Source organism: Lonchura striata, chromosome 26 (genome assembly GCF_050655825.1).
Source record: "Lonchura striata isolate lonStrDom1 chromosome 26, ASM5065582v1, whole genome shotgun sequence".
Classification (NCBI taxonomy): Eukaryota; Metazoa; Chordata; class Aves; order Passeriformes; family Estrildidae; genus Lonchura; species Lonchura striata.
In genome coordinates, this window is record NC_140728.1 from 6,553,421 (window position 1) to 6,573,155 (window position 19,735).

A 19,735-nucleotide genomic window follows, 5' to 3' on the forward strand; every position below is an offset into this window, starting at 1 on the left:
GAGCGGGGGGGCGGTGCCGCCGACCCCGCCGGTCACGCCCCCCTCACCCTCCGATTGGCCGGAGCCCGCGAGAGCCCGCGCCCTATTGGCTCGTTCGAACCATCACGGCGCGCAGGGCCCGCCCACTGTCCCCGCGGGGAGGGCGGGCGGCGCGGCCCGCACGCGGCGGAGCGGCGGCGGCAGATTCGCCACGGGCCCCCGGTGCCGCCGCCGCCTCGCCGCGCCCCGTCCCGCCGCTCCCGCCGCGCCCGCCGCGTGCCCCCGGCACCGGCGCCACGCTGGAATTTTTTCCCGTTTCTCCGGGAATTCTGCGCGGCGCTGCGGCGCCTCAAGGCCCGAGCCGCAGATTCGCCGCGCGGGCCCGGCGCGGTTTTGGAGGGAAAAGGCGGCCGCGGGCGCGGGGTCGGTGTCGTTAATTTTTATTATGAGGAAACGCAAAAAAATCGCTCTCGGCGGCAGATTTTGGCACCAGCAATGTTGTCACCACCGCCACTTCTCCCTGTGCGAGTCAGCAATTAAATACATGCACAATCCATGCCAAGTCCAATGAAGATTTTGGATTTTATTACACTTTAAACTCCCCAGAAATCCCAAAATTATTCATTTTGGTTAGAAAAAGGGATGCTTTAACCAAGAAAAAAATTAAAATTATTCCACGGCCATTAAAATGGCAGCTTCTGCCACAGCAACTCACTTTTGCTTTGCATTTTGATCTTTGGAGGTTCACCCCTACATTTGAGTAAAAATAGCATTTAAATCCTATTTTTATACATTGGGAACTGTGAGAAGATGGCTTGATGATGCAGATATGATAAGATTTAGAGGAGAAATTAAAATTTTAGCATAATTTTGAGTTCATTTCATGCCCTGCTGGAGTTCCATTGGAATTCCTTTGGAATTCTGGCTGTTCTGCTCCGTCCCATCCAGGCCCAGGAAAACCCGGCTGATGGTGGAATAAAGAAGCCCAAAATACACTGAATTAAGGATGAAAATAAGGAGCCCCGGGGAGGAAGGTGCAGAAACCACATCAAGGAATTCTCTGCTGGAAATATTGGATTAAACCCCACAGGAGCTGACTCGGAGGTGCACGAGTTTTGCATTTTTATATCCCGCCCATAGCGCCAAAAAAACGCAATTATTGAAGATATTTCCACAGAGTTAATTTGGGTTTTGGGTTGTTTTTTTCTTTGGTTGGTTTTTGTTCGGGGGGTTTTTGTTGGAGTTTTCTTTTAGGCATGTATTTCGGGTTTTTCAGTGTGTATTTGAGATTTTTCACTGTGTATTTGGGATTTTTTTGATTTTGTTTTCGGTTTTTTTATTTCTTTGGGGTTTTTTCCCTTTGGTTTGTTTGCGGGGGTTGTTGTTTGTTTGGTTTTTTTGGGGTTTTGGGGGGTTTTTTGTGTGTGTGTGTATTTTGGTTTGGTTTTTTTTTTCTGTTTGGGGTTTTTTTGTTTGCTTGTTTTTTGGGTTTTTTATTTCTTTTTATGTTTGGTTTTTTGGTTTTGGGGGTTTTTATTTATTTTTTATTGTTTTTTTTTTTATTTATTTATTGGTGGTTTTTTTCTGTTTTTTTTTTTTTTTTTTTTTTTTTGTTGTTGTTGTTTCCTTTTTTTTTCCCCTTTGGTTTGTTTGGAGGGGTTGTTGTTTGTTTGGGGTTTTTTTGGGTTTGGGGTTTTTTTTTGTGTGTGTATTTTGGGTTTTTTCTTTTTTCTTTTTTTCTTTTTTTTTTGGGCTGTTTGGGTTTTTTTGTTTGGGGATTTTTTTGGGTTTTTTGGATTTTTTTTTTTTTTGCTCTGTTTTTTGTTTTTTTTTGGGGGGGGGATCTTTGGGGTTTTTTTGGGGGATCTTTGGGGGTTTTTTTGGGTTTTTTGGGGTTTTTTAGGGTTTTTGGGGGTTTTTTTGTTGTTGTTTGTTTGTTTGGGGGTTTTTTTGGATTTGTTTTTATAATATTTTGGTTTTTTGGTTTCTTTGGGTTTTTTCTTTGGGTTTTTTTTTCAGTTTTTTTTTTTCCTTTTTTCCCCTTTGGTTTGTTTGTTTTTCCTGCGCTTTCTCCCTCCCTGTCGCGCCTATCGCGACTTAGGCAGCCCCGGTTAGGGCAGCGCCCGCCCGGGGCCATCCGGCCCCTTTGTCATGGAATTGTCCCAATCCACACCCAATTCCAGGAGATTTTCCCCCAACCAGGCTGGGTTTTGTGCTTAGACTCAACTTATAACAAATATCCACAATTTCTTATCCTCCCCACTTACCCCTGTGGGTTTTTATCAGCCCTGAGGGCAGGGAATTTTAATTTTTTTATATATAATTTAATTTTAATTTTTACCTTAATTTTTACCTAATTTTTACCTTAATTTTATCACTTTTCTGCTTTCACCAGCACCATTTTCCCCGTGCAAATCAGCACAATTCATGCAAAGCCCACTGAAAATAGTTGATTTTTTTACACTTTAAATTCCCTCCAAACCCCCAAAATCACTCATTTTGCTTAGAAAATCAGATGCTTTAACCAAGAATAAATTAAATGTTTTACACGGTCATTAAAATGCAGCTCCTCACTGTTGCTTTGCATTTTGATCTTTGGAGGTTCACCCCTCCATTTGAGTAAAAACAGCATTTAAATCCTATTTTTATACATTGGGAACTGTGAGAAGATGGCTTAATGATACAAACATGATCAGATTTAGAGGAGAAATTAAAATTTTAGCATAATTTTGAGTTCATTTCATGCCCTGCTGGAGTTCCATTGGAATTCCTTTGGAATTCTGGCTGTTCTGCTCCATCCCATCCAGGCCCAGGAAAACCCGGCTGATGGTGGAATAAAGAAGCCCAAAATACACTGAATTACGGATGAAAATAAGGAGCCCCGGGGAGGAAGGTGCAGAAACCACATCAAGGAATTCTCTGCTGGAAATATTGGATTAAACCCCACAGGAGCTGACTCAGGTGAACAAGTTTTGAATGTTTTTGCAGCCCAATAAAAACGCAATAATTGAGGATATTTCAGAGGAATTTGTTTTCCTGGCAATGCAGGGCAGTTCATACCTCGTGTTTTGTACCTTTTTGTTGTTTTTATTCCTATTTTCAACTCATAAACTCGTTTCTTAGCACCGTCGAGACAGCAAAACAACAACTACCAACTGAGCAATATCCAATTTTTATTTCAAACTGTTGCAGTGCTGCACCAGCGATTGACTGATGTAGAATAAAATCCATTTTTTTTCCTCTTTACACAACCATAATACTGAATTTTACAATGGTCAGGACCCTGCCTCTAAAATACTGTGAAACAGCAAGAAATTTAAAAAAAATAAAAAAAAAAAAAGCTGAATTTTGACATTTTTTGACTTGTTGAGGCTGCAGTAAAATTCTCCAGCTGTGTGAAGAAACCAAGTGCAGCCACCAAGGCACAAAATACACCTTAAAATTCATCTGGTTTTGAGTCTCAGAGCCACAAATTGAAATTCCAGGAAGGAGAAAAGAGAAGGAAACGGGAACAGTTGGCCCAGAGTCACACAGAGGGCACGGAGGGAGAGCAGGGAAAAGGAAATTCCTTCATTTCCCAAAATCCTCATTCCTGATGAGGCCACGAGTGAAGCAGAATAAAGATCATTTCTGATTCCTACCTGAAAAATTCAAGTTTTTACTCCCCTAAATCAACAAAAAGTAAATTAAGCCTTTTTTTTTTTTTTTGGCTTTCCCCTTCCAGTTTTTAATAATTCTGGGTTTTAAAAATCAGAATTATTTCAGCTGGGCGCAGCCCCTGCTCCTCCCACGTCGTTCCTGGATGGGGATTTTGGATCTGGTTTAATCCATTTAAACCAGATTTAAATTTGGGGCACTTTTTGGGGTTTATTTGGCTTTTTTGAAGCATGGGGAGATCTCTGCAAACACCCCCAGCTGCTCAGGAAAATCGTTTTCCTGCCTGCTTGGGGTTTTCACCCAGCTCAGGCAATGACTCTTCCTTTTGTGCAGCTTGTGGGGGGTTTTATTTGCCATTTTTTTCAGATGTTAACCAACGGTAAATGTGGGAAAATAACCTCCCCAAGGCACACGTGGGGACTGGAAACCAAAGGGCAGCACAGAAATGCTGTGAAATAGATTTTTTAAAAAATAGATTATTTTTTTGAAAAAAGAGATTTTTTTTTAAAGATTTTGAAAAAAAAAAGATTTTTTAAAGAGATTTTTTAAAAGAGATTTTTTTAAGAGATTTTTTAAAGTTTTTTTTTTTAAAGAGGTTTTTTTTTTAAATCTCTTTTTTTTTTTAAGCATCTTCCTTTGGGTTTTTGGTTGATTCTTAAAAGGCACTTTTGGAGGAAGAGCTGCAGGCACCTGGGAGGTATCAAAGTGCTGATGGAAGAATTTTTCCTGCAAAATTCCCAGAAATTCCCTGTGAGGAGGCCTTGGCAGGGATGATCCAAAGGAACGTCCCTGCCCATGGCACTGGGGGAATCTCCAGCCACGGTTCTGTAGCTGACAACACAAACCTGGCCAGATTTAGAGGAGAAATTACAATTTCAGCATCATTGAAATCACAATTTCAGCATCATTTGAATTCTTTTCAAGCTCTACTCGAGCTCCATTGGACGGGGCAGGAATTGGGAATTTTCAGCTGCTCTGGGCCGGGTTTTCCACCTCTGAGGAGAGCTCTTGGCTGGAACATTTCAAGTACAAAAATCAATAAATAACGCCTGAATCTTAAGGGGTTTCGTGGCAGCTCCTTTAAAAAATTAGGCACTTCTCTCATGTTCTACAAAGAACTAGAAATATTTATAGGATTAAATATTTATAGTATTAAAAATATTTTTTTTTGCTGGGTTTTTTTTCTATTGTTTTTTTTTTTGTTGTTTGTTTGTTTGTTTGTTTAAGACAATGAAGTAAAATTCAGCAAGGCACTTCCATTTTGCTGCTAACCAGCTCTCCCTATTTCTAAAACCAAGAGTACAGGAAAGGATATTTTTAAGCACCTCTAACCCCTAATTTGGCAATATTTGCGTGGCAGAACCCTAGCCCAGGTACTTCAGCTTTGCATTAAAAAGTGCAGCACAAATAATCCCAAATTTCTTCACCCTCACTGTTTCGTTTTAAATTCTTTTCAGCTCCAGAGAATGAAAATCAGATTTTTTTAGTGAAGGTGATGAGTACCTGTTTTACCAACAGCCAGGCAGTGAGGAATAATTTACCAGAGCAAAGCAGCCCTAATTCAGCAGAAACCAGGACACAGCAATTTCTAGTCCTGTCTCCCACTTAAACCACTCAAGAAGGTAAAAAAAAAATTGAATTATTGAAGGCCTTTTGCTGAAATCCAAACCCAAAACGTGAGCAGGGCGACCGTGAACCACCAGAAAATCACAGAACAGCAAATCCAGAATTAAACACACAAAACTCCAACCCTGAAATTGAGTTCCCCCATAAATTCTCCTCGATTTGTACCAATTTTTTGGCCAGAATTGCTCTCCACCACCAATATCTGGGATGTGGAAGGGAAAAGTGGCACCAGAGGGAAACGGGGAGTGGTTCCTTCCTTTCCTTTTATCCCACAAAGTCTTTTTTTTTTTTTCCCTCCTCCTCCTCTTCCCCAGCCCCACTAAAACAGCAGGGGGGTTTTTAGGGAGCTGTTTCCGACCCCAAATTCCCTCCTGGATGCTGGGAAGGCAATTGAGCAGCAGTTGCCAAAAGCACTTTGGGCTGGGGGGTGGAGGCTGTCCCAAAAAACGTGCCCAGGGTCACACAAAGGGGCCAAAAAGGGGCAGCAGGAGGGGCTGGGGGCAGGAAGGGCAGGAGCAGCTCCAGGACAAATTTTGGGAATTCTGCTCCACAGGGGAGTGGGGATTGTGCTGGTTCAGGACCAATCCCTGACCAAATTTTGGGAACTCTGCTCCACAGGGGAGTAGGGGATGTGCTGGTCCAGGAGGAACTCCTGAAATTTTGGGAATTCTTCTGCACAAGGCAGTGAGAACTCTGGTGGTCCAGGAAGGGAAGGAACAACTCCTGACCAAATTTTGGGAACTCTGCTCCACAGGGGAGTAGGGGCTGTGCTGGTCCAGGAGGGGCAGGAGGAACTCCTGAAATTTTGGGAACTCTGCTGCACAAGGCAGTGAGAACTGTGGTAGTTCAGGAAGGGAAGGAGCAACTCCTGACCAAATTTTGGGAACTCTGCTCCATAGAGAAGTGAGAATTGTGCTGGTCCAGGAGGGGCAGGTGCAGTTCCTGACCAAATTTTGGGGTCTTCTCCATAGAGAAGTGAGAATTGTGCTGGTCCAGGAGGGGCAGGTGCAATTCCTGACCAAATTTTGGGGTCTGCTCCACAGGGGAGTGGGGATTGTGCTGGTCCAGGAAGGGCTAGAGCAGCTCCTGACCAAATTTTGGGAACTGTGCCCCACAGGGGAGTGAGGATGGTGCTGGTCCAGGAGGGCAGGAGCAATTCCTGACCAAATTTTGGGAACTCTGCTCCACAGGGGAGTGAGGATTGTGCTGGTCCAGGAAGTCTCCTGACCAAATTTTGGTGTCTGCTCCACAGGGGACTGGGGATTGTGCTGGTCCAGGAAGGACAGGAGCAGTTCCTGACCAAATTTTGGGGTTTCTGCCCCACAGGGGAGTGAGAACTGTGCTGCTCCAGGTCCCAGCTGAGCCCCAGAACTCCACAGTGCTGCAGCTCCTCATCCTCAGGGGTTTGGGCACTGCTGGGATGTGCTGCTCCCCCCAGGACACAGATCCAGCATCCCAGAGATTGCTGGGATCCCACAGCTGGGGATCCACCTGGGCTGGGCTGTGTCCCCAAAAGGGAGGGCTTCAAGGTGCAGAAAATTAACAAAATCCCTCTGCCAGCCCTTGCCAGAGAGGGAAGTGCTCAAAATTAAAAAAAAAATAATAATTCAGTGTAATGCAAGGCACTGCCTGGACATGGACTGTGCTCCATCAGAGCAGCAGAGAAAAAAGGAATATTCCCAATCCTCTTCTTCCATCCCTCGCTCCAAGTCACTGCAGCAGGGCTCTGCTGAGGAAACAGCCACTGAAAAGTTCAAAATATCAGGAAAAAACACCAAACCAGGGACAGTTCAGGGCAAGGTGACCATGGTAACGATGATGATGATGATGATGATGGTGATGATGAGAAGCCCATCAGAGCTGCAGTGGCTTCAGCAGCAGGCCCAGCCTGGAGGGGAGGTCTCCTTGATGTTGATGTAATCCCCAGTGCCAGCAGAGGAGGAGCTTCCATCTCCCGCGGATGAGGACATCATCTTCTCAATCAGAACCCTGGGGGAAAAAAGTCCTGAGTTTGATTTTGGTTTTTTTTTTTTTTTTTTTTTCAGAAGAGAAATAAAAAATTTTAAAAAGCAAAGCCCTGAAGTGCAAGAAATGGATTTGCAGAGAGTTATGCACTGCAGAAAAGAAATTAAAACTAAAAAGCGAAGCTCAGAAGTGCAGGAAATGGATTTGCAGAGAGTTCTCAGGGCCTACTGCATCGTGTAGCAAAAAGCTGACAGGCCAAGAAACACTTGGAGTGTTTTTGTAATTAAGAAATTGTTAACTTCTGATTGTGATCACGTAAATTATAACCCCTGTATTGTTTCACTCTTCTCATGAGACTAAAAAATAGTTATATTAAAAACTTCTCTTTGGCAAAATAGATGGAAAAATTACTTTATACATTGAAATACTCCACAATTGCTCCAGGAGGAAAATAGTCTCTTTTGAAAAACACCTTTCATGAGAGGCTTCCTCTGGCCCCTGGACAGAGGCTGCAGGGGGACAAACTGAAGTGTTTTCTGCAAATAAACAACTGGCAGCTTTTGGTTATTTGAATAAAAGTTTTTTAAATGCCTCCCAGTTGCCCTATTGTCACCTTGTCCTTTTGAAAGTTTTAAAGTGCTTCCAAAAGTTTTCTATGCCTTCTGATGTTTACATATTTACAGTTTCTCACACTGCTCATGTAAATAATGATTGTTTTACATTCTTCTTTGTGAGGAGAGAGAATTGCTGGGCTGTTGGTTTGAGCAGTGGAGAGGTGGGAATTTCATCCTCCAATCCCCTGCCACGTTTGGAATTAAAATAAAGAATTAAAATAAAGAATTAGTGTTGCTATAGGACACGTTAAAGCACAACGTGAGCCACCTGCTATTTGCAAGGTAAAGAAGAAGGTTTATTTTTCTGACTCTAACTTTTATACTTTCTTAAAGGTGACACTGGATTAAAGAGTAAATAAGCCACCTCTCCAAAGACATTAAACAAACTACTAGTACATCGAGTTTCTCCACCCCCATAAAAGAATGTAAAAACAATATGTTGCTTATAGAAATTATGTGAAAAAGTTCTCTAAAAAATATAAACTCAGAGAGCTTTAGAAAATCTTAAGAATCAGAGTAACAAATTAGAAACAAAGAATTAGAAATCAAGTTCTCTCCTTTTACTCTCTTTTCCACCTAGCGTGAATGTGTGAGTTATTTTGTGACGCTCCTCTAAGAAAAGAATATTGGCTGACAGAGAAGGAGATAAACTGCAGGAAATGAGGAAAAAATGGGGTTAAGGAGTGGGACAGCACTGGCAGCTGGATTTGGGCAGGGGCCTTGCCCTGTGCCAGGTGCTGCCAGCCCTGGGCACTGCCAGGGGCTCCGGGCAGGGCAGGGGCACGGCTCCTACCTCATGGACTCGCTGATGTTCTTGTTCTCCTTCACAGACGTCTCCACCCATCCCGAAAATCCGTTTTCTTTGCTGAACCGATCGACCTCGTCCCGGCTCACTGCCCACGGGGAGAGGTCACACTGCAAGGAGACAGAGGCACCTCAGGGCCACCGAGCCCAGCCTGGCTCCGCTCGGAGGGGACCCCAAAGTCACCCACGGGCAGGGACAATTCCCCTGTCCCAGGCTGCTCAACCCAGCCCGGGGCACTCCCAGGGCTGGAGCAGCCCCAGCTCCTCTGGGAATCCCATCCCAGCCCATCCCAGGGAAGGGTTTATTCCCAATGTCCCATCCAAACCAGCCCAAGGAATTCAGGAATGGGTTGGGTTGGAAGGGATCATGCAATCCCATGGGCAGGGACACTTCCCACTATCCCAGGGTGCCATTTGATCCATTTTACCCATTTTATTAATTTTATTCACTTTATCCCCTGTCCAACCCATCCTGGGACACTCCCAGGGCTGGAGCAGCCCCAGCTCCTCTGGGAATCCCATCCCAGCCCCTCCCAGGGAAGGATTTATTCCCTATGTCCCATCCAAACCAGCCCAGGGAATCCTGGAATGGGTTGGGTTGGAAGGGATCATCCAATCCCATGGGCAGGGACACTTCCCACTATCCCAGGGTGCATTTTTACCAATTTTGCCCATTTTATTCACTTTATCCATTGTCCAATCTATTCTGGGACATTCCCAGGGCTGGAGCACCCATGGATTCTCTGGGAATTCCATCCCAGCCCCTCCCAGGGAAGGGTTTATTCCAAATATCCCACCCAAACCAGCCCAGGGAATCCTGGAATGGGTTGGGTTGGAAGGGATCATCCAATCCCATGGGCAGGGACACCTCCCACCATCCCAGGGTGCCATTTGATCCATTTTATTATTTTGATCCATTTGATCCATTTTATTCTTTTGATCCATTTGATCCATTTTATCCTTTGGATCTATTTGATCCACTGTCCAACCCTGTCTAGGACAGCCTTAGGGATGGAGCAGCCCCAGCTCTTCAGGGAATTCCATCCCAGCTCCTCCCAGGAAGGATTTATTCCCAATATCCCATCCAAACCAGCCCAGGGAATCCTGGAACGGGTTGGGTTGGAAGGAATCATTCAATCCCATGGGCAGGGACACTTCCAGGGACAGGGCAGCCTGGAATTCTGTGGATCCTCTGTGCCAGGGCCTGCCCACCCTCCCAGGAGGAATTCCCCCCCGGTGTGGCAGCTGGCGGGGCCCGTCCGTGGCTGGGGGAGGCAGCTCAGCCCCCACAGCTCCCACATCTCGGGGCAAGGCTCTCGCTGGGCCGTTGCAAGCAGCAATTTCTTTATCTGATATCTCAGTCACTGACACACCTCAGCCAAGCACGCCTGGAATGGAGTTCCCAGCCTTGTCCCTCATCCCAAAAATCTGCCCGGGCTCCCAGCAGCCGGGAGAGGTGGCACGGGTGTGGTGGCACCGATGCCAGGGGATGGGCACGGAGGCAGAGGGAGAGCCTGGCCCAGAGCTCGTGGCTGCAGCCAGCCAGGATTCCCTGATCCTGGCAAAGCTGCTGCCTCAGAAGAGAATCCCAGGATCCCTGAGGCTGGAAAATCCCTGTGGGATCATCGAGTCCAGGCTGTGCCCAATCCCCACCCTGAGCTCTCAGTGCCACCTCCAGGGATGGGCACTCCAAACCCCCCTGGCAGCCCCTTCCAACTCTTTCCATGAGGAAATTCCTGCTGGTGTCCAACCTGAGCCTCCCAAGGCACAGATTAAAGTGATGTCCCCTTATCCTGTCCTGGCCCCACCAGGGAGGGTGGGAATGGCCCAGCAGGTGCAGCTGGGGAAGGGATGCAGAGCTCAGAATCGTGGAATTATCGAGGCTGGAAAATCCCTGTGGGATCATCGAGTCCCGGCTGTGCCCAAACCCCACCCTGAGCACTCAGTGCCACCTCCAGGTGCCACCTCCAGGGATGGGCACTCCAAACCCCCCTGGCAGCCCCTTCCAACCCCTCCCATGAGGAAATTCCTGCTGCTGTCCAACCTGAGCCTCCCCAGCACAGCCTGAGGCCGTTCCCTCTCCTCCTGTCCCTGTTCCCTGGGATGAGATCCCAAATCCCCCGGCTGTCCCCTCCTGTCAGGGAGTTTCAATCAAAGGAAATAATTATTGAAGTGCAATTTGTGGAGCAGTGGGTAAGAAAAGCCACTCTCCTGCCCAGCCACCCCATTTTTGAGTCTCAAACTGAATTTGGAAAGGGCTCCCGAGCCAGGACTGGCACAGGGGGAGCAAAAAGCAGGGTTGGAAATGAAGGGAAAATACAACATAAAAAGGGAGAAACCAATGCAGAGAGCAAAACTCAGCCCTAGATCCAGGTGGAAAGCAGAATTTCTGTCTCTGTGACAGGAGCTGTGCTCAGGGCGACAGGACAGGGAGGAAAAGGCCCCAAGTTGCACCAGAGGGGGTTTGTGTTGGATTTTAGGAGAGGTTTCTTCAAGGAAAGGGTTGTAAAGCAGGGCTGCGGAGAAAAATCCTTGGGAAAGGCAAGAAATTCTAGGAGGGGCCTGGAAAGGTTTAAAGGTGACAGCAAAGGTGAGTGCTGAAGGTGTTCTCTGCTGTGCACACACAGAAAAATCCAGAAATAAGCAGGAATACACACACAGGAACATGCAAACACACAGAGAAACACAGAGAAATGCATAAAAATGCACAAAACCCCACACAAACATATCAGGAACACACAAATATCCCACAAACACACAGGAACAGAAACACAAACACAGGGAAATACACCCAAACAGAAAAACACAGAAACAGACAAAACCCACACACAAACACACAGAGACACAAAGGAATATAAACAGAAAAACACACAAAACCCACACAGAAACACACAAAATCCACAGAAAAACACACAAAAACCATAGAAACCCACAGAGAAACACAGAAACCACACAAACCCCCACACAGAAACACAGAGGAACATACAAAACCACACAAAAACTATACAAACCCACAGAGAAACACACAAAAACCACACAAAACCACACAAAAACCAAACAAAACCATACAGAAATAATACAAACTCACAGAGAAACATACAAAAACCATACAAAAAACCACACAACCCCACAGAGAAACACACAAAAACCAGACAAACCCACAGAGAAACACACAAAAACCAGACAAACTCACAGAGGAACACTCAAAAACCATAGAAACACATAGAGAAACACACAAAAAATGCACAAAAATGCACAAAAACCATACAAATATCATACAAACTCATAGAGAAACAAACAAAAACCACACAAAAATCATACAAAAAAAACCACACAAACTCACAGAGAAACACACAAAAACCATAGAAACACACAGCGAAACACACAAAAACCACACAAAACCACACAAAAACCACACAAACTCACAAACACCACACAAAACCCACACAAACTCACAGAGAAACACACAAAAAACACACAAAAACCAAATAAAATCATACAGAAATCATACAAACTGACAGAGAAACACACGAAAACCACAAAAACACCACACAATCACCACACAAACACCACACACACAGAGAAACACACAAAAACCACACAAAACCCAAATAAAACCATACAAAAATCATACAAACTGACAGAGAAAGACACAAAAACCACACAAAAACCATATAAACACACAGTGAAACACACAAAAACCATACAGAAAGCATACAAACTCACAGAGAAACACACAAAAACCATACAGAAAGCATACAAACTCACAGAGAAACACACAAAAACCACACAAACACCACACAAACACCACACAAACACCAAATAAAACCATACAAAAATCATACAAACTGACAAAGACACAAAAACCACACAAACTCACAGAGAAACACACAAAAACCATACAGAAAGCATACAAACTCACAGAGAAACACACAAAAACCACAAAAAAACCACACACACTCACAGAGAAACACACAAAAACCATAGAAACACACAGTGAAACACACAGAAACCATACGGAAATCATACAAACTCACAGAGAAACACACAAACACCACACAAACACCACACAAACTGACAGCAAAACACACGAAAACCACACAAAACCCACACACACTCACAGAGAAACACACAAAAACCATAGAAACACACAGTGAAACACACAAAAACCATACAGAAAGCATACAAACTCCCCGAGAAACACCCAAAACCCACCCAAAACCGCCCAAAACCCCCCAAGCCCACCTTGTTGGCCAGCAGCAGGCAGGGCACAGGGCTCCCGTCTGGCAGCAGCAGTTTGCTGTCCAGGTCCTGCTTCCACTTGTGGCTGTTGCTGAAGGTGCTGGCGTTGGTGACATCAAACATGATGACACAGGCTGAGGCGTCCCTGTAGTACAGCCGGGTCATGGATGTGAAACGTTCCTGCCCTTCGGGGTCACAGCCGGGGGAAAAACGGCCCAGAGTTGTTATTTTGGGGTTTTTTTATCGTGCTGGTGTTGTGCTGACGCGGTGTTCTTGCAGGGGTTTTGGGATTTAGGGTGTGTTCGGCCTGGGAGGTTCTGTGTTGGGCAGGGGTCGGGTCATGGAATCATGAAAAATGCACAGGGAAGCATGTAAAACCACAGAGAAGCACACAAAAAGCACACAGAAACACAGAAAAACCATAAAAAAAACAGAGAAACAGAAAAACCATACAAACCCGCAGAGAAACACACACAAATGCACACAAAAACCCATAGAGAAACACAGAAAAACCCACAGAGATAGACATAAATCCATAGAGAAACGCACAAAAACCATATAAACCCACAGAGCAACACATAAAACTCACACAAACCCACAGAGAAACCCACAAAACACACAAAAACCCACAGAGAAACACAGAAAAACCATGCATACATACAAAGAAACACAGAGAAACACACAAAAAACAAACCCACAGAGAAACACACAAAATACACACAAAAAACACAGAAACCCACAGAGAAACACACAAAATACACACAGAAAACCACACAAACCCACAGAGAAACCCACAAAATACACACAAAACCCCACACAAACCCACAGAGAAACCCACAAAATACACACAAAAAACACAGAAACCCACAGAGAAACACACAAAATACACACAAAACCCACAGAGAAACACACAAAATACACACAAAAAACCACACAAACCCACAGAGAAACCCACAAAACACACACAAAACCCCACACAAACACACAGAGAAAGCCACAAAACACACACTGGGTTTGTTTGGGTTAAAAGGGACCAAAATTCACCCCATGCCAGGGGGGCAGGACCCCCTCCCCTGTGCTCTGGGACACTCCAGGGATGGGGCATTCCCAAAATTCACATTATTCCCATCGTTCCCACCTGGGCACCACAAGGGCACAGCGCCAGCTCTGCTTCCCACACCTCAAACTCCTTTTTTTGGGGGGCCAAAACTGAAAGCAGTTTCTCGCTGCGCTGCTCCCTCTGCCAACTTCTCCTTCCTGGTGCCTTTTTGAGGATTCCAGGCAGCAGCAGAGGAAACCACAGCCCTGTTTTCCTCCCTGCTCCACATCCATTTTAGAGCTGCTGCTGCTGCCCACAGCCCTCCTGCTGCCAGGGAATTTGGGAAATTCCTTTCTCTGCCCCTCGTCCCACTCCAGCTTTTATAATTCTGCCCCTCAGAGTGTGTCTCGTGCCAGAAATTTGGATTTTAACATGAGCGGTCTCATATCCAGGCAGTTCCACGCTCCCCCTGCTCTGGAACAGAAAGGAAAGGCTCAGCAGGAATTGCTGTCTGCATTCCTTGCAGGTGGGTTTTTAATTAAATATTTAAATGACTACAGCAGGCTCGAGGCAGCCAAGCAGAGCAGTCCTGCCCCTGGAAACCACAGGCAGCTGGGATTTGGTTTTGGAGGAGAAGGAAAAGGAAGGAAAATGAAGAGGAAAGGAAAATGAAGAGGAAAGGAAAATGAAGAGGAAAGGAAAATGAAGAGGAGAGGAAAGGAAAGGAAAGGAAAGGAAAGGAAAGGAAAGGAAAGGAAAGGAAAGGAAAGGAAAGGAAAGGAAAGGAAAGGAAAGGAAAGGAAAGGAAAGGAAAGGAAAGGAAAGGAAAGGAAAGGAAAGGAAAGGAAAGGAAAGGCCAAAACAGTGAGAACATTAAAAAAACCTTCAAAATACCTGCAATGTCCCAGAGCTGCAGCCGAACCGTCTCCGACTCCGACCACTGAACCACCTTCAGTGCAAAATCCACTGGAGAATTCCCAAAAAAGCAGGAAGGAAATTTGCTCAGGGCTGTTCTGCACCATCCTGCACAGTCTCTCCCCATCTCCCAGAGCCCCAGCACAGCCCCAGGCACGGGGCCCTTCCCCATCCTCCAGCAGGGCCACAGCCCAAGCACAATTCCAGGGCTTGGAGCAGCCTGGGATAGGGAAAAGTGTCCCTGACCATGGGGTGAGAGGAACTGTGAGGTCCCTACCAAGCTGAATCACCCCAGATTAACCTAAAACAGGGAAAGATGTTCCTGTCCTTGAGGTGCTGTGAGGTCCTGCCAGGCTGGATCACCCCAGATTAACCTGAAAGAGGGAAAGGTGTCCTTGCTCAAGGGGTGAGAGGAGCTGTAGGTCCCTGCCAGGCTGGATCACCCCAGATTAGCCTAAAACAGGGAAAGATGTTCCTGTCCTTGGGGTGCTGTGAGGTCTCTACCAAGCTGAATCACCCCAGATTAGCCTAAAACAGGGAAAGATGTCCCTGTCTCTGGGGTGAGAGGAGCTGTGAGGTCCCTGCAAGGATGAATCACCCCAGATTAACCTAAAACAGGGAAAGTTGTCTGTGCTCAAGGGGTGACAGCAGCTGTGAGGTCCCTGCCAGGCTGGATCCCCCCATATTTGCTGTCACCAGTGAGTCAAAAGGGGAAGCTCTGTGCTGTTCTCAGATCCTGATGTGTCGGGGTTTCAACCTGGCAGCCAGACCTAGCTGGGCTGGGACTGACCAAAACCAGGAACAAAGTACAAAAAGAAAAGCCCCAGCCACCAGTCTGCAGCATTTCCTGCTGGGCACAGCCTGGAGCTCTGTGCCTCTCCAGGGTTTTCACCTCTAATCCATCCCCTCTTGGGTCAGGAATAAGAAGATTTAAACAGCTGAGCTCAACACCCCCGATTTTGGGTCCTGGGGGAGGTTTCCTGGGTAAACCCTTGGCAGCTCCTGCTCCTTCCAGGTTATTCATTTACACAAAGAACCAAAATCCTGCTCAGCCCCATTCCCAGCCTCTTCCTCACAGAGCTTCCCAAGAGCTGCTGAGCCCTCAGCAGCGAGGCCAGGCTGTTAAATTAATGCCAAATTAATTGGGTAGGGGCACCCCAAATGGGCCTGGCACAAGGACAGAAACTCCTGAAGACTTCAGGACTGTTTAATTAATGCCAGACCAGCACTGCTGCTGGTTTTACTGGGATAAACTAAGCCTAGAACCTCAGCCTATCCATCTTACAGCTCCTGGGGTGGTTATTCCAGAGGGTGGGGGCAACCCAAATGAGTCTGGAACAAGTACAAATGATCCTGAGGACTTCAGGGTGTGTTTAATTAATGCCAAACCAGTGCTGTTGCTGGTTTTACTAGGATAAGATAAACCTATAACCTCAGACTATCTATTTGACAGCTCCTGGGGTGGTTATTCCAGAGGGTGGGAGAAGGATGGGGAACCCCAAATGAGTCTGGCAGAAGGACAAATGCTCCTGAGGCCTTCAGGGTTGTTTAATTAATGCCAGACCAGCACTGCTGCTGGTTGTACTGGGATAAACTGAATTTATAACCTCAGCCTATCCATCTTACAGCTCCTGGAGTGGTTATTCCAAGAGGTAGGGGCATCCCCAAATGAGCCTGGTAGGACAAATGCTCCTGAGGACTTCAGGGTGTGTTTAATTAATGCCAAACCAGCGCTGTTGCTGGTTTTACTAGGATAAGATAAACCTATAACCTCAGACTATCTATTTGACAGCTCCTGGGGTGGTTATTCCAGAGGGTGGGAGAAGGATGGGGAACCCGAAATGAGTCTGGCAGAAGGACAAATGCTCCTGAGGACTTCAGGGTGTGTTTAATTAATGCCAGACCAGCACTGTTGCTGGTTTTACTGGGATAAACTGAGCCTGGAACCTCAGCCTATCCATCTTACAGCTCCTGGGGTGGTTATTCCAGGAGGTGGGAGAAGGATGGGGCATCCAAATGATTCTGGCACAAGGACAGAAGCTCCTGAGGACTTCAGGGCTGTTCAATTAATGCCAAACCAGTGCTGCTGCTGGTTTTACTGGGATAAGCTGAGCCTGGAACCTTAGCCTATCCATCTTACAGCTCCTGGGGTGGTTATTCCAGAGGGTGGGAGAAGGATGGGGCACCCCAAATGAGCCGGGCAGAGCTCCAGCATCCCCCGGGGGCTCGGCGGAGAAGGTCTGCCAGCTAACACCCCACAAAGCCCGGCGACAGGCGGCTGCTCCCACCCCGGAATCCCAAGCCACCGCCGGGGGAGCGGGGCGCGGTGCCGCGGGACGAGGGCGCGGAGCGCTCCGGGCTGGGGATGCGCACCGGGACGGGCGCGGCGCCGGAGCCCGGGAACCGCCGGGAACCGCCGGGAATCGCCGGGAACACCCGGGAAACACCCGGGAAAACCCTGGGAACCCCCGGGAAACACCCGGGAACCGCCGGGAACACCCCGGGAACCCCTCGGGAAACACCCCCGGAATCACCCCGCGAAACACCCCGGGAAACACCCCCGGGAAACACCCCCGGGAACCCCCCAGGAACACCCGGGAACCGCCGGGAACACCCCGGGAACCGCCGGGAAACACCCCCGGGAATCACCCCGCGAAACACCCCGGGAGCACCCCCGGGAAAACCCCGGGAACCCCCGGGAACCTCCCGGGAACACCCGGGAACCCCCGGGAACGGCCGGGAACACCCGGGAACCCCCGGGGAACACCCGGGAACCCCCCAGGAAACACCCGGGAACCCCCCGGGAACACCCGGGAACCCCCCGGGAACCCCCCGGGAACACCGTGGGACCCCCCAGGGAAAACCCCAGGAACCGCCGGGAACCCCCCGGGAAAAAACCCGAGAACCCCCGGGAACAGCCGGGAACACCCGGGAACCCCCCGGGAAAACCCGGGGAACCGCCGGGAACCCCCGGGAACACCCGAGAACCGCCGGGAAGCGCCGGAGCCCGGGGAGGGTCGGGCTCACCTCCCACGGTGGATTTGTAGTGCCGGTTGAAGCTGTCGTTGGCGTAGCGCTGCACCAGCGAGGTCTTGCCCACCGTGGCGTCGCCCACCACCAGCACCTTGAACATCCGATCGCGCTGCCCCATCCCGGCCCGGCCCGGCCCGGCCCCGTCATGTGAGGCTCGGCCGGGGCGGCGCCCGAGCCGCCCGCGGTGCCGGGATCTGTAGTTCGCTGCCTTGAGCCGGAGCCAGCGTCAGATCCGGCCCCGCGCAGCGCCTGTGCCAGCTGGTCCTGCTGCGAGCACCCCCAAATACTGCTGTGAGCACCCCCAAATACTGCTGCGAGCATCCCCAGATCCTGCTCTGAGCACCCCCAGATCCTGCTCTGAGCACCCCCAAATACTGCTGTGAGCACCCCCAGATCCTGCTGTGAGCACCCCCAGATCCTGCTGTGAGCATCCCCAAATACTGCTGTGAGCACCCCCAGATCCTGCTGTGAGCACCCCCAAATCCTGCTGTGAGCAGCCCCAAATCCTGCTCTGAGCACCCCCAGATCCTGCTGTGAGCACCCCCAAATACTGCTGTGAGCATCCCCAAATACTGCTGCGAGCACCCCCAGATCCTGCTGTGAGCATCCCCAAATACTGCTGTGAGCACCCCCAAATCCTGCTGCGAGCACCCCCAAATACTGCTGCGAGCATCCCCAGATCCTGCTGTGAGCACCCCCAGATCCTGCTGTGAGCACCCCCAGATCCTGCTCTGAGCACCCCCAGATCCTGCTGTGAGCACCCCCAGATCCTGCTGTGAGCACCCCCAAATCCTGCTGTGAGCATCCCCAAATCCTGCTCTGAGCAGCCCCAAATCCTGCTCTGAGCACCCCCAAATCCTGCTCTGTGCATCCCCAGATCTGCTCTGAGCACCCCCAGGTCCTGCTGGGAGCACCCCCAGCCCCATGCACCCCTGTTCCCCCAGACCTTGCTCTGTGCACCCCCAGATCCTGCCCTGCACATCCTCTGAATCCCCAGATCCAGCCTGTGCACCCCAAATTCCAGCCCCAGCCCTGTGCACCCCCAAACTCTGCCATGCACATTCTCTGTATCCCCAAATCCAGCCCTAAATCCCCAGATCCAGCCTGTGCACCCCAAATTCCAGCCCCAGCCCTGTGCACCCCCAAACTCTGCCATGCACACTCTCTGTATCCCCAAATCCAGCCCTAAAACCCCAAACCCCACCCTGCACATCCTCTGAATCCCCAGATCCAGCCCTGTGCACCCCAAATTCCAGCCCCAGACACCTCTGCACCCCCAAATCCAGCCCTGCACCCCCAGATCCAGCCCTGCACATCCTCTGCAACCCCAAATTCACCCCTGTGCTCCCCAAATTCCTGCCCCAGGCACCCCAGGACCCCAGGCCACGCTCCCTGCACCCCACAAACGTGCACAAACACCTCTCCCAACAGATTTCCATTTTGAAACGAGGTTCCCTGTTGCTGGGATGTGGGAAATGACTTTGTAGAGTTTTTAGGGTGTGACAGAAAGTTTGTAAAGCATGTATTTGTATGCAAACTCTGAGACAGGAAATGCTGATTTGGAAATGTTATGGAATAGCACAGATGTTGCTGAGACAGAAATTGAGCTAGAAAAAAGTTTCAAAAGATGATTTTGTAAATAAGATTAGGTACTTTGGAGAAATAGAACTATGAAAGGTACAATGTAATAAGATTTATGAAGAGCAATTTTAGATAAATAACTTTAAAGTATCTACAGCATAGTGTAACGAAATGTTAATAAACTACAAAAACACTTATAGTGTTTTGTAATTAAGAAATAGCTTCTAATTGTAACAGCATAAATCACAACATTTACATTGTCTCACCTTTCTCACAAGAC

General features: G+C 48.1%; 1 protein-coding gene across 1 annotated transcript; it reads right to left on the reverse strand.

Annotated features, from left to right (window-relative positions):
• Positions 1 to 3,135: 3,135 nt before the first annotated feature.
• RAB29 (RAB29, member RAS oncogene family) lies at positions 3,136 to 18,038 on the reverse strand. Its single transcript, XM_021535319.4, has 5 exons — positions 17,869 to 18,038; positions 14,821 to 14,892; positions 12,891 to 13,072; positions 8,635 to 8,756; positions 3,136 to 7,251 (listed from the first exon to the last, which is right to left on the reverse strand). The coding sequence occupies exons 1-5, from the start codon at positions 17,990 to 17,992 to the stop codon at positions 7,134 to 7,136; spliced, it is 618 nt and encodes a 205-aa protein (XP_021390994.3). The 5' UTR covers positions 17,993 to 18,038; the 3' UTR covers positions 3,136 to 7,133.
• Positions 18,039 to 19,735: the final 1,697 nt, after the last annotated feature.

Excerpts from the sequence above, each read along its gene's own strand:
- RAB29 (XM_021535319.4), bottom strand. The coding sequence starts at position 17,992 with ATGGGGCAGCGCGATCGGATGTTCAAGGTGCTGGTGGTGGGCGACGCC. Across the intron at positions 8,757-12,890 it reads GCCTGCTGCTGGCCAACAAG|TGTGACCTCTCCCCGTGGGC; the intron begins GTGGGCTTGGGG and ends GTCTCCTTGCAG. Across the intron at positions 7,252-8,634 it reads AACATCAGCGAGTCCATGAG|GGTTCTGATTGAGAAGATGA; the intron begins GTAGGAGCCGTG and ends TTTTTCCCCCAG.